The 21,798-nt window shown below is 40.9% G+C and overlaps 1 protein-coding gene across 7 annotated transcripts in view; it reads left to right on the top strand.

Moving 5' to 3' along the window:
* The window catches only part of TUB (TUB bipartite transcription factor), a 164,889-nt gene extending 145,192 nt beyond the window's left edge, over positions 1-19,697 (top strand). For 6 of the 7 annotated variants that reach the window (XM_056353733.1, XM_056353734.1, XM_056353729.1 and 3 more), the window contains 6 exons: positions 71-262; positions 828-940; positions 2,047-2,161; positions 7,111-7,209; positions 7,599-7,770; positions 9,128-14,484. In XM_056353733.1, coding sequence (XP_056209708.1) covers positions 71-262; positions 828-940; positions 2,047-2,161; positions 7,111-7,209; positions 7,599-7,770; positions 9,128-9,261 — 825 coding nt within the window. In that variant the 3' untranslated portion in view covers positions 9,262-14,484. Of the gene's footprint in view, positions 1-70; positions 263-827; positions 941-2,046; positions 2,162-7,110; positions 7,210-7,598; positions 7,771-9,127; positions 14,485-18,883 lie in introns of those variants that run through there. The other variant, XM_056353732.1, reaches the window with a different exon arrangement.
* Positions 19,698-21,798: the final 2,101 nt, after the last annotated feature.

Raw genomic sequence — 21,798 nt, 5'->3', positions numbered from 1 at the left:
GTGATTCCTTTGTACTTAACAACCTTGCAAATCAGAGTTGAGGAAACCTGAGTTTTGTTTACTGTTTTAGGAAGCGGCCTCAGCCCCCAGTCCTTCCACAAATGAGCCTCTCATAGATGTTGGTGACCTGGAGGAATTTGCCGTAAGACCTGCTCCACAGGGTGTCACTGTCAAATGCAGAATCACAAGAGACAAGAAGGGAATGGACCGAGGGATGTACCCTACTTATTACCTCCACTTGGAAAGGGAGCACGGTAAAAAGGTCATAAAATAACTTGAATGGCATACCAGTTGCATCTGAATATAAAAATATTACTAAAAATCTGAAGAAATCTTACAAAGCAAATATAATCCTATACTTTGAATGTATTTTCAGTTTCATTGACATCTGCCCTACAGTCTTCCAAAAGCAAACCCGTAGAACAGAGCAATACTATTGCCTTTCTTCATATGACTAATCTTTGGCCTTAAATAATCCATGCACGGCACCTTTATGTGACAGTCAGCAGTTGGGGTTCTCTGCATTCTGTGGCCTAAACCCACCTATTTTCTATTCAATGGGAAGAGCCAGAGCAACTTAAAACATTTTACAAAATAGATTGAGTTGAATTATTTAAACCATAAATAATGGACTGGGTGGTTGAGAAATCACTTTTCCTTTCCAGATTTTTATCTGGTTTTGCGAAGTCCCAGGAGGCCTTCTGTTACTTAGCTAATGATGCTGGAAGACAGAAAAATTGCCTATGGTTTCTTTATATCAAGGCAGGAAGTGGTGTGTGCTAACCCCTTTGGCATTCTAGAATTTTTATTTTTTTTGCACTGCTTAGGTGTTTCTGTTAGCTGGACGGAAGCGAAAGAAGAGTAAAACCTCTAATTACCTCATCTCCATAGACCCAACTGACCTGTCTCGGGGTGGAGAGAGTTTTATTGGAAAACTGAGGTAAACACTGATACAACTAAAAATTTTCTTTATATAAGATAAATAAAGGTCATTTAAAATTAGGAAGCCTGTAAGCCACCATGACTTGTTAATTAGAGGCTTGACTGCATGATGTGATAATGGTCTTAAAGTTCACCAGTATCCAAGGCATGTTTTCAAAACTTCTCAAGTACTTACAAGATCACATTTTATTAAAAGTCAGCAGGACTGAAGCTCTTAAATGCTCAAAGGCCCAATTCTCAAGGGTGTATGAGCACAACTTACCTTAATGAGATTTTCAGAAGTGCATGAGTAGATTGTGTCTAGCACTATTGATATTAAATACTTTGGAATGGAAATTCTTTCTGATACACAATCTTAAAATCTCTTTGGTTTTGCCTGTTTCTTAAGGTCCTAATTAGAGTTGTTTAAAAGTAGTGGAATTCTTTCAGAAGCACATGTTTCTTTTCTGTCTGTCATACATCATACGTCAGTCTGTTGTTGATACCTATGTGGAGCCTCTCAATGTATGTTTAGCTCGTCTGTGCCTGAGGAAAGGGACTGTGCTACTAATTGCCATTTGCCTCTGTGGATCTTGGAATTTCATGCGCTATTTATTGCAGTGCAGGCACAAAATGAGAATAATGTGGGTTTAGCACGTTCTGAGTTGCATTTTGCACTCCTTGGTGTGATTTCCATTTAAATAGGAAAGACTGATCTTATTTACAACTTTATGAAAATCACTGTCTGTATTCTCATAGTCTTAGTAGTCAGGTAAGAAAGCAGATAGTTTTGTAGAGATTAAGTATATCTTTAAAACCAAGCAAACAAACAAAATAACTCCACCCAATTCTTTCCTTGCTGCTTTCTTGAATTTAATAGTTTGCAAGATGTCATGAGAAGTCCATGGCATAATAAGGGATCTTTTGTATACTCTGCTGTACTGTACCTTTACATTTTTGTTACGGCCTTTAATCCAGAAATTGCTATTTAGCTGGGATTAGAATTAACAACTATTTGTACTCAATATTATCTGTCATTCCTTTGGGGCTACAATGCAGTAAAGGATAGATGTCTCAGGCAGCATTACTGACAAATGGTGATTGGATTTTCCATTTTTTTGATAGATCAAATCTTATGGGAACAAAGTTTACAGTTTATGACAATGGAGTAAATCCAATGAAAACAACATCAAGCCTGGAGGGGAGTACCCTGCGTCAGGAGCTAGCTGCTATTTGTTATGTAAGTACTGCGCTGCTCACAGGCAAAATATGCAAGAAAGGGCAGTTCAGTTTTGGAAATAGCACACTGAATTTCCTTCTCACTTATGATTATGTAAATCAGCATTCATACTTGGATGTAATCAAACAGCTCAGCTGATGTTCATTAGAGAAACCAGGAAATTCAGTGGAAAGCAGAGGTAAAAAACGTGCATAGAACCAGGTTGCTGAGTTCTCACCCTTGGTCAGAAGGTGTAAGACCATCTACGTAACCCTCTGGAAGGGGTAGGATGCTTCGCAGCCTGCAGGCACCATCTGAGGGAGTCTCTGAACTGGAAAGAGTTGTGCGCATGGAATTACTGCACTGAAGTGTGATCATTTGTAACGGCATTTTGGAGGGGGCCTCTCTGATTCAAGACACAGGTAGCTGGCCAGCTAGGTCTGCAGCAGTGGCTGACAGACTGGGATAAAAAAATCTAAACCTTTTTGTTGGGAAAAATCCCAACAAGCCCCAAACAAAATCCAAAATTCAATTGAATGAGAGAAACCAGCCCCTTGTATAGGACAGTAAATAGCACTTGTCAGGAGTGATGCAGACAATCAAAACTTGAAACACAGGTGCTGTTGTTTCATGATTACTGGATGGACCAACTGTTTTAGTGAGCGTATTCTTTCTGTCCAGAAAGCTCTGGGCCCAGGTAATTCTTCCAGTCAAAACTGGTATGTACACTGTTACAGAAAGTTTTCTGTTTTCACAAATCAACAATTTCTGAAAAAAATATCCAAGAACCACTTTTCTGAAAAGTTCCTGCCCTGCTCTAATCAATGATGCCTGGAAATCTGTCAGATGGAGGTCCATCCATCCCAGCATACACCCTGCGTATGCACAGAATGCATTCCTGGAGAGGTCAGCTTCAGGTTGTGGGGAATGATGCATCTAGAAGATTTCAGCACATGAAAAGGAGAGGAGAGAGCCTGCTAATGTGTTCTTTTCCTGCCGCTTAGGATGCTGCTTTCCTGTCAATATTGTATAAATGGCATGTTTGTTCATGTGTGCTATTACTCAGGCATGTGACCTATGGTTGCAGACAGGCAGACACACACACACACGTATCCCTCCATTCCTGTTGGATTTGAAACTGAGAATTTCAGAAAATCCAGCTAACAGGATATAACAAGAGAGTGCAGGATTTGGTGTCTGTTTAGAGTTTGACCGACGTTCCAGTGGGAGCCTAGGAGGGCTTACATGTTTAATAAAGGTAATTTTAATAGTTTATACAGGAGGGCATTCCCTGGAGCCAGGCAACTAATCTTCTGGTGCAAACTGGAAATACAAGGAGAAAACAAAAAACAGTTTAAACAGAAGTTATATATTGAAAAATGTAGGCATTGTTTGTTTAAGTCAGCAGCAACGACATTTGAACCATTAATGTTACCAAATAAAAGCCTCTGTTGCAGTCTGCAGAGGTAATTAGAAGTGTGAATGCTGGAAAGAACAAAACAGTGGCCACTGTTTGGAGAATGTGGCTAAGATAAGCTGCTTTTGTATGTCTGTTTTGAGATCAGCAGTTTCAAACATGAACATTTGTGTAAGAAAATGTCTTCTTCCATTGATACTTTGATCCTCGTGGAGAAAGGCAGCAGGCTTGCAGGTGTGTTGCGGCCAGAGGACAAAAGGAAATCTGAGTGGTGTTTCATTACTAGCAAGGTTTGCGAAAGTGAGATTATTGTTCCTGGCTGCAGCAGAACCCCAGCAAATGCCAGAAAAAGCACTTCCAAAACACCCTTGTCCTAAGGTAGCCTTTTAATTCCTGCCTTGAGATTTTTCCTGCAGCAAAAACTGTAACAAACAATACTTTGAAAGCACCACTACGCCTCTCACTGTATCTCAGCTCATCCGATCAAGTGCCTATCTGGAGAGCAAGCTGTACCCGCTCCCACCAACTTACTGAGCCTGACCTGCTGAATCATCTCCACAGGTCTAGTGTATACAGGCAGGAGCTGGTGATGCTTCTGTTGTTAACTATTTGTCTATTTATCTGTCCCCATCTATTGCGGGATAAATGTGTTGAGAACTCTTATTGTGGGGCTCACCTCAGGGCGTGTTTCAAGCAACAGGAATAAAGTTAGTGCAAGGACCGAGTTTTATCAGGTGCTGTTAACCATTTTTTACTTGCTCCACCGATGGCAGGCTAGTATATTAATAAACCTGCAGCAGCACCTAATGGCTGATTTCAGAATCGCTTGGCAGAATTTCTCAAGAAGCAGCAAGGTGTAACTGTACCGTTTGTACCCGGATTTTGTGTGCTGGATTCCTTTGTATCTGTAGCATCTCACAATTCAGTTTGTGTCCCGGTTGGCAGGCAGGGTGTGCGGCTGGTGTTCTGAGGTGTGACTCGGGTCTTGGCAAAGCAATAAACCCCCCCTCTCTTTGGGCTTTCTCTGGAATGAGTTTCTACACAAAATGTTAAGGGCAAGGCATTGTTACGTGAATCAAGTCCAGAAAGGGAAGTGGCTGGAAGAAAATTGTGGTAGTTAAATTGTGACTCTCTGGTCAGCTGGAGGGATATGCACCTTGCTGCTTTTGTCGTGGCAGCTATTGCCACTGTAGTGAAACGCTTACATAATTTTATGGAAGTGTGTAAGATTTTAAAAGCAACCCTGGGAAGAGACTGTTTTCTTTCAGCCCAGTGTATTGTGACACATGCTCGCAGGACAGCTTACTGGTTGTGCTAAGGCAGAGAGTGCAGCTTCTGAGCAATACTGGGCCAGGCCCTTAGCTGATGATTTAAATCACTGCCCTGCTGGCCGAGTCAGTAGGGCTCTGTCGGCTGACAACCCTTATTTTCTGTTCCTGTGTAAACCAAGCCTGTCAGTGACATTAAAAGGGTGTGAAATCAGAATTTGGCCTATGTTCCCCTAATAATGCCATTTGTAGTCTTGAATTTACACACACAAAATAGTGGAAGAGGGAAACAAAAGAGAAGCAGAGAATGAGACAGGAGATAAGGGGAATTAATTTTATTGGGATGCGGTGATTAGAAAGGTCTGCTTTTAATTAAAGCTCCTTGTTTGTACCTACTGTTTTCCTCATATACTCTGTGTTCGTAGAATTTCAGTTCTATTCCTTGATTTCAGCAAAAGGATAGCATTTGCCAATAAAATGTTTAACATCATTGGTTATTAATGTGATGTGCAAGTGGAAACCTTTCCCTTATCATTTGGCAGAGGTACTGATTTTAGTGTTTCTGAGTAAATCCAAAGAATATAGTCCTGTTCTTTTCAAAGTGATAATACTGCTTGTTGGGAGCGAAGTGATTCAGTGCTATTATTTAATTTTACCTTGAACAACGTCTTCAACCAGTCAGCATCTAAATTAATTGTATATAGCTTAACTGCAGCTTGACAAGAAGAAAAGCTTGTAAGACATTGCAGAGAAGACAAAATTGTCAGTAGTAAGCAGAAAATAAGCATAAACATGATTTTTTTTCTTAGAAATTGTCCTTTGCTGTGGTGAGTCTCTCCTAAATATAAGGAGAGAATATAGGGAGAGGAATATAAGAATATTCAGCAAAGTAACTTGGTGGAATTTTTCTTGTATGCATGAAAATCTTTAATAGAGTTGTGTAAAATCTCCAGGTGCTTTGCTGAAACAACCAAAATTATTTCAAAGGTCTGATGGATGATAACACTTCTGCATGAGTAACTTTTAGGCAGGTATTTTCAGGTGTTTCCAGTGAATTGAGATACATGGATTTTTACTTGCAAAAGCACATGTTTGTAAAAGTTTGGTGTTTCTTAAAATCAGAACCCTTCAATTAAATAGATAAAAGCAGAGGCATCTGAATATGTCACTTCTGAATGCCCCAGTGGTGGAGCCACACCAGTTGGAGCCTGGGGGTCTCCAGTTCTTGGCATTTTGTGGTACGATGCTGGGAATAGCACCAATGGGAATTTCCTTTCTGAGATTCCTTAGTGTGTGTCCAGAGCCCTTTGCTTGGGAAAGGTAGAGGGGGAAAAAATGCATGACTGGGGGTGGGGGCGGGAGGGGGAAATAAAATCGCACAAAACATGAGGAGATGGACTTAGTCACGGCTTCATTTACCAGAGTTACTGTACTGCCCTTTACATTTTTCTTTCTCAAAAGCAGATGATGACTTACTGAAATAATTGGCCCTAGTTGCTTCTGTGGAAAAAAAAAATAAAAGAAAGCCTCAGATAAAAATAAGATTTTAGCCCTATTTAGATTTTAGTGGTTGTGTTTTGAGAGGATAGTGCATTACTGGAGCACTTCTGTGAAATGCTGGTCAGGAAGGCATCAAATCATGTTTAATGGAAGAACTTGTATTTTCCATGGATTTATTTTTGCTGCCCATGTTATTTCTTTACTTTCCCTGCTTTCACAGCTCAAAAATTTGTATTCATGCTAATGTGTGTGTTTTTTTACCATGCTCATCTCTAAGCATAACATATCTGAAGACTTTGAAAACCACAGCACTGCTAACAGATGCTCTTACTGGCAGCTTCTTCTTGTTTGCTTTTGTACTGGCTCTGGAATAAATGGAGTTGGACCCATATATTTAATTTTGTCTCTCATCAAAATGTGTGACTGCATTTTATGATTTTTAAATTACAGCTACTTTATTTTGGGATCTGGCAGTAGCCAAGAAATCTGGTTAGTTCATGTCCTTTTTTAACAAAGGGATTATTTATGGGTTTTTTTAATTGTATTAAGGTTGCTGGCAGCCCATGCTAGGAGTGTTTTTGGAAACCTCTATTTCCATTTTTCCTGTTGTTGGAGCTTCTAAGACAAAGCTAGAATGTTTGGCAGTGCCAGTGAAGGCACAAGTTTCAAGATGTTTTTTGAGTTGCCTAACAAATAAGGTCCCTGGGCTGCCACTGTGTCTCTCTGTTGAAGAAATTAACTTTAAAAATACAGAACATGATGAACTCTCCTCTAAATATTTTTAGGAAACAAACGTGTTGGGATTTAAAGGACCTCGTAAAATGAGTGTGATCATACCAGGAATGAATATGGACCACGAAAGAGTTTCCATCAGACCACGAAATGTAAGTCATACCATCTTGCAACGATAAAAATTACTTGAATTATTTTTCAGTTAGAGTTGGTTTTTTGCATTTCTGAACGTTTAGAGGTTAAACACAATTGCAGAACAATGGGTATGTGACTAGTTCTGGGACTCAAAAGCACTACAAATACCTTACGTATTTTGATAACAAAAGATACAACTAATGTTTTCCAGGTTGTGGAAAGGACTCAAATGCACATTGGCATTAAGACACTCAGAGTTCTCTGCTTCATTCAATGATGCTGTTTTGAGGGTGGAGGGTGACAGTTTAGCCTTTGGGCCAGGATTTATGAGCTTTTTTTTTTTTCTGTGAACTTTTTTTGTCTTGTGAGAGTGTTAAACTGAAATGTTTATCTGTGGTGTGTGCAGGAACATGAGACACTTCTTGCAGGATGGCAGAACAAAAATACAGAGAGTGTCATTGAGCTGCATAACAAAACGCCAGTCTGGAATGATGACACCCAGTCCTATGTTTTAAATTTCCATGGTCGAGTCACACAGGCCTCAGTGAAAAACTTCCAGATTATTCATGATAACGATCGTAAGTATCGCGCTTTGTCTGTAAAGTGCAGAAGCAGTCCTGCATGCACAGCCTGGCAGTGATTCCGCCCTTACTGTTGTTACCTAAGCGAGTTTAATGTAGTTATGTGGGTCCAGCTTAATGCTGCTCTGCCTTGCGGCCATGACGTTGATGCAGGTTGGGTTCAAACGCTCATGCTTAAGGTGGGTGATTCTGCTATGTGTGATCTTACTTTTCTCCCTTGGCTTCCTGGCTTGTGAACTGAGCAACCATTTGAATAATTTCTGCTCTCAGGGCTGTGGTACTTCCAGTCAGCAGCACTGTGGGGTAGTATCGCTCCAAGTTCTTGTACCACACAGTCCTTCCTTGGAGTTTTTGTTCATGCTGGTCCCCATACACTGCCCAGCAGGAGATGGCGACAGACTGGTCCCACTGCCCAGCCACTTTGCCATTACTAGGCTTTGTAGCATTAGCTCTACAGAACTCCCTGAAAACGTCAGGACTGCCTTTCACATCTTCACTAGGACCTTACCAGTGTGCTGCTTTCTGCCAGAAATGTACAGCCCCCTTTTTTCTCAAGCTTAGTTTCTGGAGCAGGGATACAGGCAAGTGCCCACGTGGAATGACAGTGCCCCACTTTATGCTCCCTTCAGGCAGGCAGAATCACTCAGTGCTGAAGCACACTGGGCCAGACTAGTGCCATGCTTGGGGAACATGCTTGGGGAACATTGGAAACTGGTGAAAGTGGCTCTGCCAGCCTTCGAGAGTACTGAATTTGAAACACGGGTGTATGCATTTGCTGCACTTCATAAGGTGAAACGATTACACCTGCATCTGCAATTAGGCATTTCAAACTCTTGAATGAGGCAGAGGTTTCCTTTTGCTGAAAAAGTGAAAAAAAGTCAAAGAATTTCTGAATATAATGAGACATGATTAGGTCTAGATCGCAATCATGCCTTCTCTTCCTGTGCTGTCCTGGCTTGTCCACTTGCCTGAAGTTAAGTGGGAATAGAATTAATTGGTTCTCAGTACATGAGGAACTGGGCACTTGGTTTATATAAGAGGTTTGAGCGTTCTATACAGAAGCAATTTTCTCTCTGTGCTTGCAAAACCCACTTTATCTGTGTAATTTTTTTGACAGTTAACAGGTCTTGCAATCCTTTATCACTCAGCTGTTCCTCACTCAAGCTATCCTTGCTTCTTCCTCTGGTATCAGCACACCCACTTGCATGAATAAGTGTTGCGAAGTTTGATGAGTGAGCATGTTTTGTTTGCATTTTGTTGAACTAGGCCAGAGGGTGATGTTGAATGTGTACTTATTTAGTAGGGGCTGCAAACAAAAATAATGCTTTGTCACTTTTTATGACCTCTCTTGCAGCTGACTATATAGTGATGCAGTTTGGCCGCGTGGCTGAGGATGTGTTCACCATGGACTACAACTACCCCATGTGCGCGCTACAAGCCTTTGCTATTGCCCTTTCAAGTTTTGACAGCAAGCTGGCTTGTGAGTAAAGGGCATGGGTGAGCATCCACTCATCTCATGTCACTTATGGTCAGGGAAAATGCAGTTGTGAAGGACCAGTCTATTGTTGAAGAGGAAGTAAAAGGAATCTTCTAAAAATTCAGGAAATAAAGTTTTCCTTTTTTTTCTGTCATATTTTTCTGGAAGTGACATAAATTTTGTGTAAATAGAAGTTCTGTCTCATGTCCTTGATTATGGTATGGAGATGTGCCATGAGGTACTGTACCGTGGCTCTAGTAGCACCATTATAACGGTGTCTTTTTTAAATCCGGAAAGGGCGTGCACGCTCAAGAAGTTTCTTTTTACATTTAAGAATAATTCTGAGGCTGTAATCATACCTCAAGGTTGCACTCCCACATTGACTAATCAGAGCTTCACATCATCCAACATAAAAGAAAGATCACAAAAAAGATGCACTTTTTTGAACGTGCAAGGATCTCATGTAGTATAAAGCCAAGTCTGAAGGCTGAAAACCTATACTGGACTGAACTTGATGCATTGCTATTGTATATGTCGTAGGGCATGATGAGTTTTAATTGCAGTAGGAGGAAACGGAGAAGTAGAAAGCACAAAACAATGTTGCACAAGTCACTTGAATTCTAAGATGTCATTATGTTTTAACATCTACCTGCTTTTTAATTTGTTTCAAATGACAATGTATCTGGAGTACAGAAAAGGAAAAGGAAAATGTCTCGATGCCAAGAAGGCATAACTTATGTTGAATTTGGCATGTCGCGTGTTGGGAATCTATATCCTTGTATTGCTGTGGTAATTCAAACACATATTTTGTATGAAGTGATATAAACAGTTGGATAAAGGCGCTCTGCAGAGAATCTTACTATTTTGAACAGGCTGTGTAAAGCTGAGGAAGGTAAATGGAAATATTTTATTAAATTTGTCTGGCCTTTTGCGATTTTACAATTTGTTGATTGCATTTTTTGAACTTTGAGCAGCAACCACTTTTCATATTTATTTCCCATTGTAAGAACGCTTGAAATCAATTGAAACTGTGTATGTTGCTCTCTGATGTAAACGTGCCAGCTACTGAGCTAAATCCTTCTAGGCAAATCTAGAGTATGCTGCATACAAATGAGACACTGGCAGGACACAGAATAACTTAAAATAGTGTGGATTTTTTGTTTCTTTTTTTCCTGATTTATCTGAAATAGCATTTGTTTATATATTTCAAAACACAAGCAAAGAACAAGCCATTCTTTTTTCTGAACCTCTCAAAAGCCAAGAGCTGCAACTGGAAGCACACTGTAAAACACCTTTAGAAATAATGAGCCTTTCTGCCATTGTTCTGTAGACTGTTACCCTAAATGGCACACAAAGTGATAGAATTTGTAAGTAGTTCACCAGAAAGGGTATTGAAATGTGAGAGAAGCAGTTGTGTTTTATACTGTCTGTATTCAGATTCTCCTTTTTACTCTTTATAGACTCTTGCACTGCACAACCGAAGGTTATATAGAGAAAATGAGATTTAATCTGCTTGTCTCATAGCTGTCGGCCCCTTTTGGGCTATAGGGGACAGGCCGTAAGGAGAGGTTGTGCCATTTGAACTGTGTAATTTCAACTAATAAAAGAAATGTGCTCTCTTCCTCACATTTGCCTTCAGGTCTCCTTCCCAGTATACAGACAAGGAAGTTTCAGATAAGGGATGGAAATTAAGTAATTGCCAGCACTTTTTCTAATCTTTATAAAAATCTATGGAAAAAAGTCTGCTGGCTTCGGACAGCGTTCTGTTGATGGACTCAGCCTGTCAAATGTGATCTTTAAGTAACAGGAGGCTCTGTCATTTGTTTCAGATCTTTTTGCAAAAAGCCTTTCCACACAGTGGTATAAAATGGAAAGACACCTTTTGTTTGAGAGACCTGAGCAGTCAGTTCTGTCAGCAAATGATCAAAACGATGGGTCGTGAGCTGCGGTGTGATACTTGGGCTTTGCACATGGATGCTTTGTTTTCCCCTGTAGCTGGTAGTTGCCCACCATTTCACATCCCCACCTGTGATCTCACTTCGGATTTTAACAGAGAAGGCCCTTAGGCCTTTGGTTACCTCAGTCTTTAAAAACTAGCTCCCATGATAACCAGAATTTTCTGGTTAGACTACTGCACAATTGGCCAGGAATTCCCACTGCTGGTGTAGATGTATGATGTGGGTTTCAAGAACTCTCCAGCATGGGAACGGTGGAACCTGCACAGCGGTCATTCCGTGGCTCGCCACTCATATGTTTTCTTTAAAGCCTGTGAAAGTGGCAACTGACAGAGTTTTCTGCCTCTCTGTGCACAGCGCTGTGTCAAAGGAGCTAAGTGTCTCACGGTGCAGATATACAGTCTGTTGGCTGTAGTAGTGGAGGTGGTTTAGAAAGGGTTATTTTTAATGTGGATCATAACAATGGGCTGAAGGGAAGCTCATGTGCAGTGAACTCCTGCACAAGGGTCAGAATGAAGGGCTGGGGAAAGGCAGCGACTTCTTGGGACAGTTGTGCTGCCAGCACATTGTGTAACTTCAATCTCACTGCGCGTCCTTCCCAGCCAGGTATTTTTTTAACCTGTAAGAATGCCGGGAGGAAAGTGGCAGCTCAGATTCCCATCCTCTTAACAGAGTCATGCAGGGACATCAGCCAAGGAGCTGCTGAGGAAAAAATTCCCCACTGTAAGTCGAGGTCACTAGAGGGGGATGTTAACCTGGGACTAGGAGGAATGAGGAGCTCGCATTAAATCTGGCTCAGTTACAGCAGGATTTCTGCCCGGGAGCCTTTGCCAAACCCTAATTCCTCGCTGTTGTTCAGCAAGGTCCTGGGTTCTTTAGGTTCACTTGTCCATTGCCACCTGCTCCAGGAGCAGCTGCTTTTAATTTAGCATCTATATAATTTCTGATGGAAGTTTTCTGGTGACCGCCACTGCTGCATGTCAGTGCAAGAAGGTCGCAAGTTTTCCAGCACATCTCCAAATTTTGTTTTCCTAACTTGGTAAAGTCACAGCAGGTTCTGTCCTAACATACAGTCATACCTGTGGTTCCACCATCCTCGCGGTTAGATTTTCCTCCACACGAGCAATAAAACTTGGCACCAGTGTGTATTTTCAGAGATGTATGCATACTGAAGGAACCAAGGAGTAGTTAGTTGCACACTCCTATTGGTAGTAGCTACTGCAGGGCCTGCATGTCAGTCTGCAGCGTGGCATAACCTTGTTTATTTAGTGTGACGAAGAATATAATGGCATCGAGCTGTCTATTTCCTTCACATAGTCCTAGTGACTGTTTGGGTACAGTAGATTATATAGTATTTAAAATCCCAATATTGATGATTTTTTGCATCTGCTGTTGATTTTGGCAGAGAGAGGTAAACAAATTCCTTGCCTGAACTGCTTATAGGCAAATACTGCATGCTTTAATGAGAGTTCTTAATCTAACTTGTCACTCTGTTTACATCAAACAGTTTCTTCCTGGCCCTTTTATCTAATTTTCTTCATCTCTGATGTTCTGTTCCTTCTCATTCTTTCACGATCCCTTTATCTTTTCTTCAAGGATGTGTAACTGAGAAGTGTTTATTCTGACAATATTACTCAGTGATGCCTCCACAGCTGAGTAATGCCTTCGGTGCACATCCAGTGGTGCTCCTACAATAGAAACCTTATCAGAGGGATGAATTTGGCCCTTTGGCTTTTCAGTAGAGTAAATTAACACATTAAAAGGCAGCAGATAAAGAAGCTTGCCTAAAACATAATCGGAATTTTCTCAGTAAACATTCAGTAACTGGAGTTTCCAAACCAGGGGTTGCAAATCAATGAGCAGAACTGCCCACAAGCCCTGAGGCAGACTGTGAAGATTCTCTTTGTAGTGTTGCCTTATTTTTCCTCTTTCAAAAGGTTGAAAGTGATTTTGTGAGCTGAAGGGTGTTGCTGCACTAAACTAGAGTTTATTTTTCAGAAGGCAGACATCACTCCACTCCTTTTGTAGGATAATACGTGGCACGTAAAATAGTGATGTCGTAGGCCATTGTTACAAATTCCGATGCTAAGAAGTCTGTGAGAATGGTTTTGTAATAATTCCTGGGCAAATCTCCCGCTATTCAAGTTGCCTTACAATAGTGCTGGAGCTCCCAGCTGGCTGTCCTCGTGAGGTGCTAGAACCGAAGGAGCTTTAGTGCAAAGGGCTCTCTAATAAAACTTGGTAGCTGTACAATCAAAAAAGATGGTGGAGTCGGACGGCACCACCGAGTTTTATTGGTCGTGGTGAACCGATGCCATCAATTCAGACTTTCTGGGTTTTGGCTCCCTTTTGATGAACAAAAGGAGGGACTTTGGACAAGCAGAGACATCAGTGAGGTCTCTAGAAGTATTGAGCATTAGACCTGCTTTTCTGCCTATAAAAATCTGAGGCCCACCTAGTGCTCCCCTTTAAAAAGGAAGAAATCAACCCAGTCCTTAGTATAAAAAATCACTCCCAGTTCTTGTGTCTGAGCTTTTCTCAAGTTATTATTAACTTATTAGTGATTTCACATAAGGATACAACAACGACTGGATGTCACAAGGCAAACCAGTTCTTGATGACTCTAGACCAGTACCAGAGTATTTTGTCTTTGAATATTTTAGGAGGCTAGGATTGGGGGGGGGTTGCCTGGTGTTTTGGGCAGAGTTTCTCCTGATGTGTGGCAGGTGTCAGAGGGAAGATTTTGGGTTTGATCCTGTGGCATTCTAACTAGTTCCCCCACTGCGCTCCTAAAACATCATTTGCAAGATTTTTCCTGGTTTTAGAGAATCATGTGTTCACCAGTAAAATTGCTTGGCAAATGAGGGCAGCACCTGTAATAAAGCAGCAGTCACCTTTATTAGAATTATGGGCTGATGACTCGGATTTCTCAAAAGGCCTCATTTTGATTACTAGAAAGTAGTTTTATACACAGAAATCTTGCACTAGAATTAATCGAGCTGTAGATGCAGGCTTCTCATGTATGTGCTACTTCATGAAAATGGGTTTCTGTTGTTCTTCATGTATGAAATGTACCTTCCAGGGTTCTGCTCCGTGTTTGTGGTTAATTGTGTAGGTATTTTTCAGTTCTTTCTGTTGCTCACCAAGGAACTAAGAGAAGACTTGCACAACTATCTCGATGTTTTGGTATTTTGCTGTGAACTATATAGCTCAGTAGCTGATACTCACAAATGCTGTATATTGGATGAAAATGCATTAAAACTTATTTTATATGTTGTATTTTATTTAACGGCCTAAAAAATTTAGATTCCTCGTTTTCAGTAAGAGTATGTTTATCAAGGTCTTCACTGAGAAGACCGGAATTAACCGGCTCTCTTGAAGCTGTTTAATGGAACCAGTGCACTGGTTTGCTGAATTGCTGTAGAAAGAGAACACAGTTCAGAAAAATTATGCTTACGTTTTTGAGAGAAAAACCCTTCCTATATACTTTATAATTGGATTGCTCATTAACACCGAAAGCTTATCGTGGTTTTATTTAAGTCTACAATGGTAGCTTGAAAATTACTCTGACAAAAGCTTGCGAGCACGTGAACTGGGATGAAGTCCAGCTTAAGAGTCAGAACCTAGCAAGTACCCCTGAATGCTGAGGCATCTGTTCTGTGCTTAGGTACTGCCTGCGTGCCAGAAACGTCCTGAAGAGTCACAGATCTCTGTTAAAACCAGCCTCGTCTTTAGGCTGCCCAACAGCTGTTAGAACACAGGCCTGGCGATCAGGTCACCTGGGTTTTAATCCCAGCTGACCGTGTGACTTTGTGCGAGTCTTGTAACCTCTTTGCACCTCTGTTCCAATGAGTTGGATGGAAATAGGAAGGTTTTGGACCTGCCTACGTCCATCCCCGTTCTGCTGAGAGGCTTCTCAGGAGTGTATTAAGGCTGGTGGGTGACAGGTGGTGTGTTAAGCACCCTACTGAATTCTTACTGAAGGAACTGCAGTAAAATAGGAAGTTTTCTGCCACCTATGTACAAACTGAATAGCTAACTGATCTCTACAATCTTACCACTGATTTTGGTAAGGCTTGAATTTTTTCCCTTGTGTCATTTTTGGTCACTGAATGTGCAGAAACAGCAGTAAGGACAAACCATCTGATACATTTTTTTCCTTCTCCCAGTGATGTGGTGTTGGTTGTGTTGTAGTGTGCACGGTCAGTTGTTTTAAAACTATTATTTCTGAGCACACTGCAGAAGTTCAGTTAATGCAACTGCCTATTTATGCTTTTATGTAGCAAATGGGAGACACTCGGCAGTTGTGCTGCAAATTGCCTTTTTGTACTTCCGGGGTTTTATTTTTTCTTGGATGTGACTCAGCTGTTCAAACCTGTTGTTACTGCAGACTTCGATTCTGTCACGCACATCTGACTTTAAAACAATGAATCTCATGATTTGTGACTACCTTTATACTCACAGGGGATGTTTACAATGTTACAGTGCAATCTGTTTCTTACATTTGACCCTGTATCTGTAGCTTCTTACTGAGGTTACCCCAGCTGGCACAATGCCCTTAGAAGTATCAGTAATTTGTAACGTGAACTCTCTCAAAGTAACAGAATGGAATTTATAAACATTTTAATAGATTTTAACATTACAATCTCGCTGATTTTATTGCTTACAGATAGGGTGAAATTGCAAGGCAGTTATTCAAAATATTCTTTCCTTAAGCTTGTTTTGAAGTTTGAGCTCTCATTTAAGCAGTAAGCTCCTGATGCTGCAGCTGCAGCCGTGCAAGCACAATACAGTTTGGCCTATGCAGGCTGCCAGACTGGCTGCAGAAATCTGTCAGTGTGATCAGACGCAGTAAGTGATGGGAATTCCAAAGTCCTAGTAAGAGTACACTTCCCAGCTCTCTTAGGCAATCTTGAACATCACCTAAGGAATCATGTCCCTTTCCTATGTTGACTTGCCAAATAACAGCAGGAATATTTTCAGTCCCTTTGAAATTTTTTATTTTCTTTTAAAGGCTATGCTTATTGTCTCAGCAGGTGTGATTTTAGGGGACATTTAGTCTTGATGTCTTGGGAAGTTACGTCATGAGATTGCTCATTTTGCCAATCCAGAAAATCTTACAAGTAGACAAAACCTGAGTATGTTTTGTGAGTGGGCTCTGGGCACTGCTATGACATTCACTGTTCAAACACATTTGTGAGCTCCGGCACCGTGCAACAGGAGGTTTTCATTCCAGTCTGGGGACAGCAGAAGATAACCCAGTTACTGCCACCCTCTTCTTTTCCCTAGGGAGAATCTCCCATCCTCCCTGGCTAGATGCAGAACTATTGATCCTGATGTGTCTTTAACCATTATGGTATTTTTGAGCTATTTTAGAAAGGATTTCTAAAGACGTAGTTTCAGCTCAAAGAAAATAAGTCTTTGAAGGAGCTGTAGGTGTACCAAGTTGATTTGGTTGAGGGGCAGCTGCCTTTTCCAGCAATTTTCTTAGTTGAAAGTTATTAAGCAGTGCTTAATAGTCCTACTGGAAAAACGTAACGTAGCTATTAAAATGCACTTTCCTTGGGCTTTGCCTTATACTGGTTTGTTGTGCCCCACTACGTTTATTTCTGAAAGTCAGAAACTTCCAGTGCTAAACGCAAACAGAGCAGTGTTTTCTACTGAAGTCTCTGCCTCCTTTTCTGCTGCCTTGTATGTGGAGATCTGGTATTTGATACTAAAAATTGAAACTTCATCTAAGAAAAAAACCAGGATTTCAAGGCAGAATCATTATATTTTAGTGCTATGTACCTGGATTTACAGAGGGCTTTTTTCAGTTAGGACTCTTATTACTGGCAGAGTGTGTGCCGTGAAACATCCTAAATACCCTGTTGCATACTACATCTGTGACGTGGTGCGAGGACCTGGGCCAAAGATCCAGCCCTCTCTCACCAAAAAGGCACCACTTCCCTTTGGGAGGTCTTCCCCTTGATACTTCTATGCTTATTGCAGTATCTCCCAGCCGGGGTTCAATCTGTGATTGGGTTAGTCAATACTTCAGCAAACACTTCGCAGACGCTACACGTCAGCCAGTAAAGCCTTACAGCAGCCCGGGGGCAGCAGGTAAGTATTACTGGCCTTTTAAAGGCAGTGCAGGTGCGATTGGCAGCTTATCAAAGCAAACAGACAAACAAAAGAGTTATTTTTAGAGCTGGCTCTAGAACTAAGTTCTTAGTCCCTAATCCTGTGCTGTAGCTATTGCCGTGGGTGACCAACTAGTAGACAGAGGGTCCCTCTTTGGAACTTCACTGTGAAGACTAAACTGTTTCACTTTATTTTGGAATACTGGAAAACCAAACCACATTACACAGAGTTCTCATCAGGCAATTGGAATTACGCTGAAATCATGTTTCAGGCATATTAATTTATGAGGATGGCCCAGAACAAACGTGAGGCTGCTGTGCAAGTGTCAGGAACTGAAAAGTAACTTAAATCAGGCCCACTGAGTTTCCCGAAGTTAAAAAAAAATAGGGGGGGGGGGGGCTGTATTTCATTCCTAACTGTATGTATTTGGAGATTCAGTGTTCTAGAATACCCTGAAGATACAGAAATGCTGTGTACTGTCAATTCTAACTTGTGATTTTATGTAGGGCTACAGCAGCGACGCTTACTCTTACAAGATTTGTAACAATGTCTTAAAAAGGTCTTAAAATATGTCTTAAAAACAATGTCTTAAAATATGGCTCTTTAACTAGGAAGGATTCCCAGGAGTTCCTGAATTCAGTGATGCTACGACAAGGTTTCTTGTTGTTTTTTTAAACAACTGATTTCAAAAGCACTGGTTATTCAGTCTTTTACATAGCACAAGCCCGTGAGGATGCATTCCTATTTGGTATCGCTTCAAATACTTTCTTGCAGGTGATAGATGCTTTTCGGCTTCTTAGTAACGTGTGTTACTATACTTCCCTTGTTCTAAGCCCTTTGATTTTTTATTTTTTTCCCCATCTACAACTCTCTTGTTTCAAACATGTACAGGTTTTTCCATATGGGGACACTCCAGAAAGCTAAGGCAGTGACACCTATAAAGTTAGCGTCTGTGAATTGGAGTGTGTTAAATCCCTGTGTATATGCTCTCATTTTGAAGTAGGGTGGCCTTTCAGTTCCAGTTGGGTAATCCTCACTGGGGTTATTTGTCACGTTGCGCAGTTCAAGGTTATTGGTGAATTCTGAAGTGCTGAATAGGTTACAGACCAAAATACTGGAGAACATATGTAAAGGGCCTCATCCTTCCGCGTTCTCCAGCGTGGCAATTCTGGCTTACAGTACAGCACTTTGAACAGCTGGCTCCTTGAATGGTACTCACACAGCTCAGCACCTACACGCTAAGGGCTGTGTTCCGAAGTCCTCTTTTTCTGCTGCAGGGGGTTTGCAGCACTCTCTGACTTACTGCCACCTGTATGAATTTAAGCTCTGTGACCACAGTGTGCTTCCTTCTTTGGATTTTGTGAATGCCAGGGATCTGGGGACTGTATGCTGAAAGCAAGTGCTTCACTAGTATAGCAGAGCTTGACACTCGGAGTGTGGTATAAATGCTGCCAGTATAACTAGGTTTATTTGCCCACCAGATATATGCTTGTTTCTCAGAAAATAATCTTCTTTTCTCTTTTTCTTCTTCATTTATATCTGCCTGGATCTGGAGGATGAGAGCCTCTTTTAGCATTCATGCAAGCAGCCACCATGTAGAAAAACACACACAACAGGTTTATTACGGACGGGTTTATCACTAAGAATGCAACCATTTACGTGCTTACTGTCATCCTGCTGTGTACAGTGCGTGTTTTTCACCGTGTGCTGTTTCCCACCCTGTGTGCTTGTCACCAGTCACAGGACATGGCTGCAAAGGCGTGCGTGGAAGCTTAGCAAAGAAACTGCAGAACCAAAGCCATTAAGATACAGCTCTCCTAATACCGAAGAAAGAGCTCCTCCTGAAGGCAAAAACCAGGACCTGTGGCTCTTTTAAGTTATCTGACCTTTCCATGTGTTTGCATTGCATATAAGAAGATAACACTTTTTACAATTGTACGTGCACTATATTGAGCCCTAAGCCCAGAAAAAGGAATACACAATCCAAGGAGTTCAGTTACAGAAAAGCAAACGAAAGTGCAACGACGTGGAGGAAGTCCAGCATGCGGGCAAGGCAGCAGTATGTGCTGGGGAACGACAGCAGGGTGATTTCTTGCCAGAGAATTGGCACGCTGCTTGGCATCGCTTAGAGTGAGTCATGGATTTCAGTGTTCAGTGGCAGACTATGATGGTCACTGCTTACGTTGCATTACATTGGTAAGAACTCTGCCCACACCGTTTGTTTCTCTCCCAAACAGCTCGATTGACGTGCAGATCTCTTCATGATGACATTTTCACCCATTTATGTCTGTTTCAGGCCTAATCCAAAGCCTGCTGGTGTGACTGAACGTTTCTTTCTAACTTCTGTTTGTCTCCATGACACGCTTGTGCATCCCTACGAGAATCCTAATGCCATCTTGCCTGTCTTTGTTTAAACGTGGGCTTATCTGGATCTCAAAAATTGGGCATTACTGTCATGAGTGCTTCAGAAAACTGGGTTTGGAAGGAAGGCCAAACTTTGTGCTTACGTACAACCCATGAAGCCACCTCTTGAATCTTCAGATTCAAAGAGGAATCTAAAATGTCTATGTGTGAAGAAGCTGACCTTTTCTATTAAATGTGCCATCATGTTCTATGATGTCATTACTGTAACTAAACAGGGCATTTAGAAAAACAAAACACTGCTAACAGTTGCCCATGTTTTAAAGGATAAAACTGGATAACTGGCCCTGCCCAAGATTAGCAAATCCCACAGGGTGTTTCCCTAAGAGACAAACCTCTTACAGTGTTTGACTGTAAAACATGCAGGAAAGATGACAAATCTTGGAGCTTTGTTAATTTTGTTAGTATCTTAAAAATTCCTTTCTTGGGATTGAAACTAACAGTTCATTTCAAATAAAAAATCCTGCACTTGGTGACATGAAAATAAGGTCAACTGGCAGTTATATCGAGTGGACATACACACCTGCCCAGTACGGCAGGATTCTCAGTATTAGGGGTGGGTTTAATTTACAACTTTCTCAACATTTTCCAATGTTAGATGTGCAAACATCTGTGCTGTGCATACACATATATACATACATACATATATAGTCAAGAAATTTCCTTTGGTGGTATCGGAATTACTCAGTTGTCTTTCCTACTGTTCAAACTGACAGCATAAACCGTGATACTGTCTTGGCATTCATTACTGCAAAATATTTCTAAAACTAGTCTTCTGTTTGAAACTTCTTTTAAAATACTTTTGAACAAGTGAAATCCTTCTGTGGAAAAGATTTTTTTTTAAAAAATACCTCTCTAATGGTCTCTGTGTAAGTGTCTGTATCTATTACTGATAGCCCGACCGCTTTTCCTTTCTCTTTTGAGCTGACTTCCCAGTGGGATTGATCCATGCAGTGAGCCAGCCTGTACCCCATCGTTACAAGGCTTTTGCCTTTCCCTTTTTGAATAATTTCTTACACTCAGGAGTAGGGGAACACAGGAAAAATTACCTGTGGAGGATGTTTTGTAATTTGACACACCTTTAGAAGTATCTCAGAAAGGAAATAATGTTGAGGTGGTTTATTTCTGGGAGCTCCCAGTAGATGCCGAACTGTTTCTTATTTCCCAATGCTGTCTTCATCCAACTAATGAGAGTCTGAAAGATCCAGTGCTTGGAAACAGCTGCAGAAATGCCCATTTTGGAATGTGTTGGGACTATATCTGCCTGTAAAGAGAAATACACCTTTGTTTCTGACTTGTTTATTTAAACTTTGAGAAGTAGAATATGTAAGTGCTACATGAATGTTTCTGTCCCCAGAAGGAATGGGCAGTTTTGTTAGGATTTATTTAATTTTTTCATCTTTCTACATTTCTTAAATAAACCAGTGATACACAGTAGAACTTGAGTATGTAACGGTATAGTTTTCTTTACATTATATGGGGTTTAAAGAGTGGGAAATATCAAAACTGACAAAAAAAAGAGTCTTAATTGTGAGAACCAATAATTTAACCAGTCTTTTTTGTTCAGACTTCTATAGATTTTTAGATAAACCTGCAAGAATGCGCTTTTTACAAAGTAAATTTTTTTAAGAAACTCTTTGGTATTCTGGAGTAAATGTGTTTGTTTACCATTACGTACGACGACTGACTTTTGTGTTTTCATGTAATTTACCTTGCCTATTTCATATTTGTCAATACAGAACGCTGAGCGGAAATATTAAACTTCATTTGTTTGAAACAACGCTGTCTTTCCCTAGCCAAGGTCAGAAACACCTTGATAAATTACCTACACAGAGTTATGGAGGTTATTTCACGTAAGGAGTTTCCAGTGCTGTTTAAACTGTATTTTTACCTTCAACACCAATATGAATTCAGAACAAAACACAGAACCGTATGCGCTATGCTATCAGTCCCGACTTTCCCAGGTGCATCATCCTTCTCAGCCTGTAAGTTTGCTCAGACTGTGAGCCCAGAGACTTGAAATTGGTACACACTGTAGAAATACTCCTC

Source organism: Falco biarmicus, chromosome 10 (assembly GCF_023638135.1).
Source record: "Falco biarmicus isolate bFalBia1 chromosome 10, bFalBia1.pri, whole genome shotgun sequence".
Classification (NCBI taxonomy): domain Eukaryota; kingdom Metazoa; phylum Chordata; class Aves; order Falconiformes; family Falconidae; genus Falco; species Falco biarmicus.
Note: the sequence above shows the minus strand (reverse complement) of the source record. Positions and strands in the feature narration are given on the sequence as shown.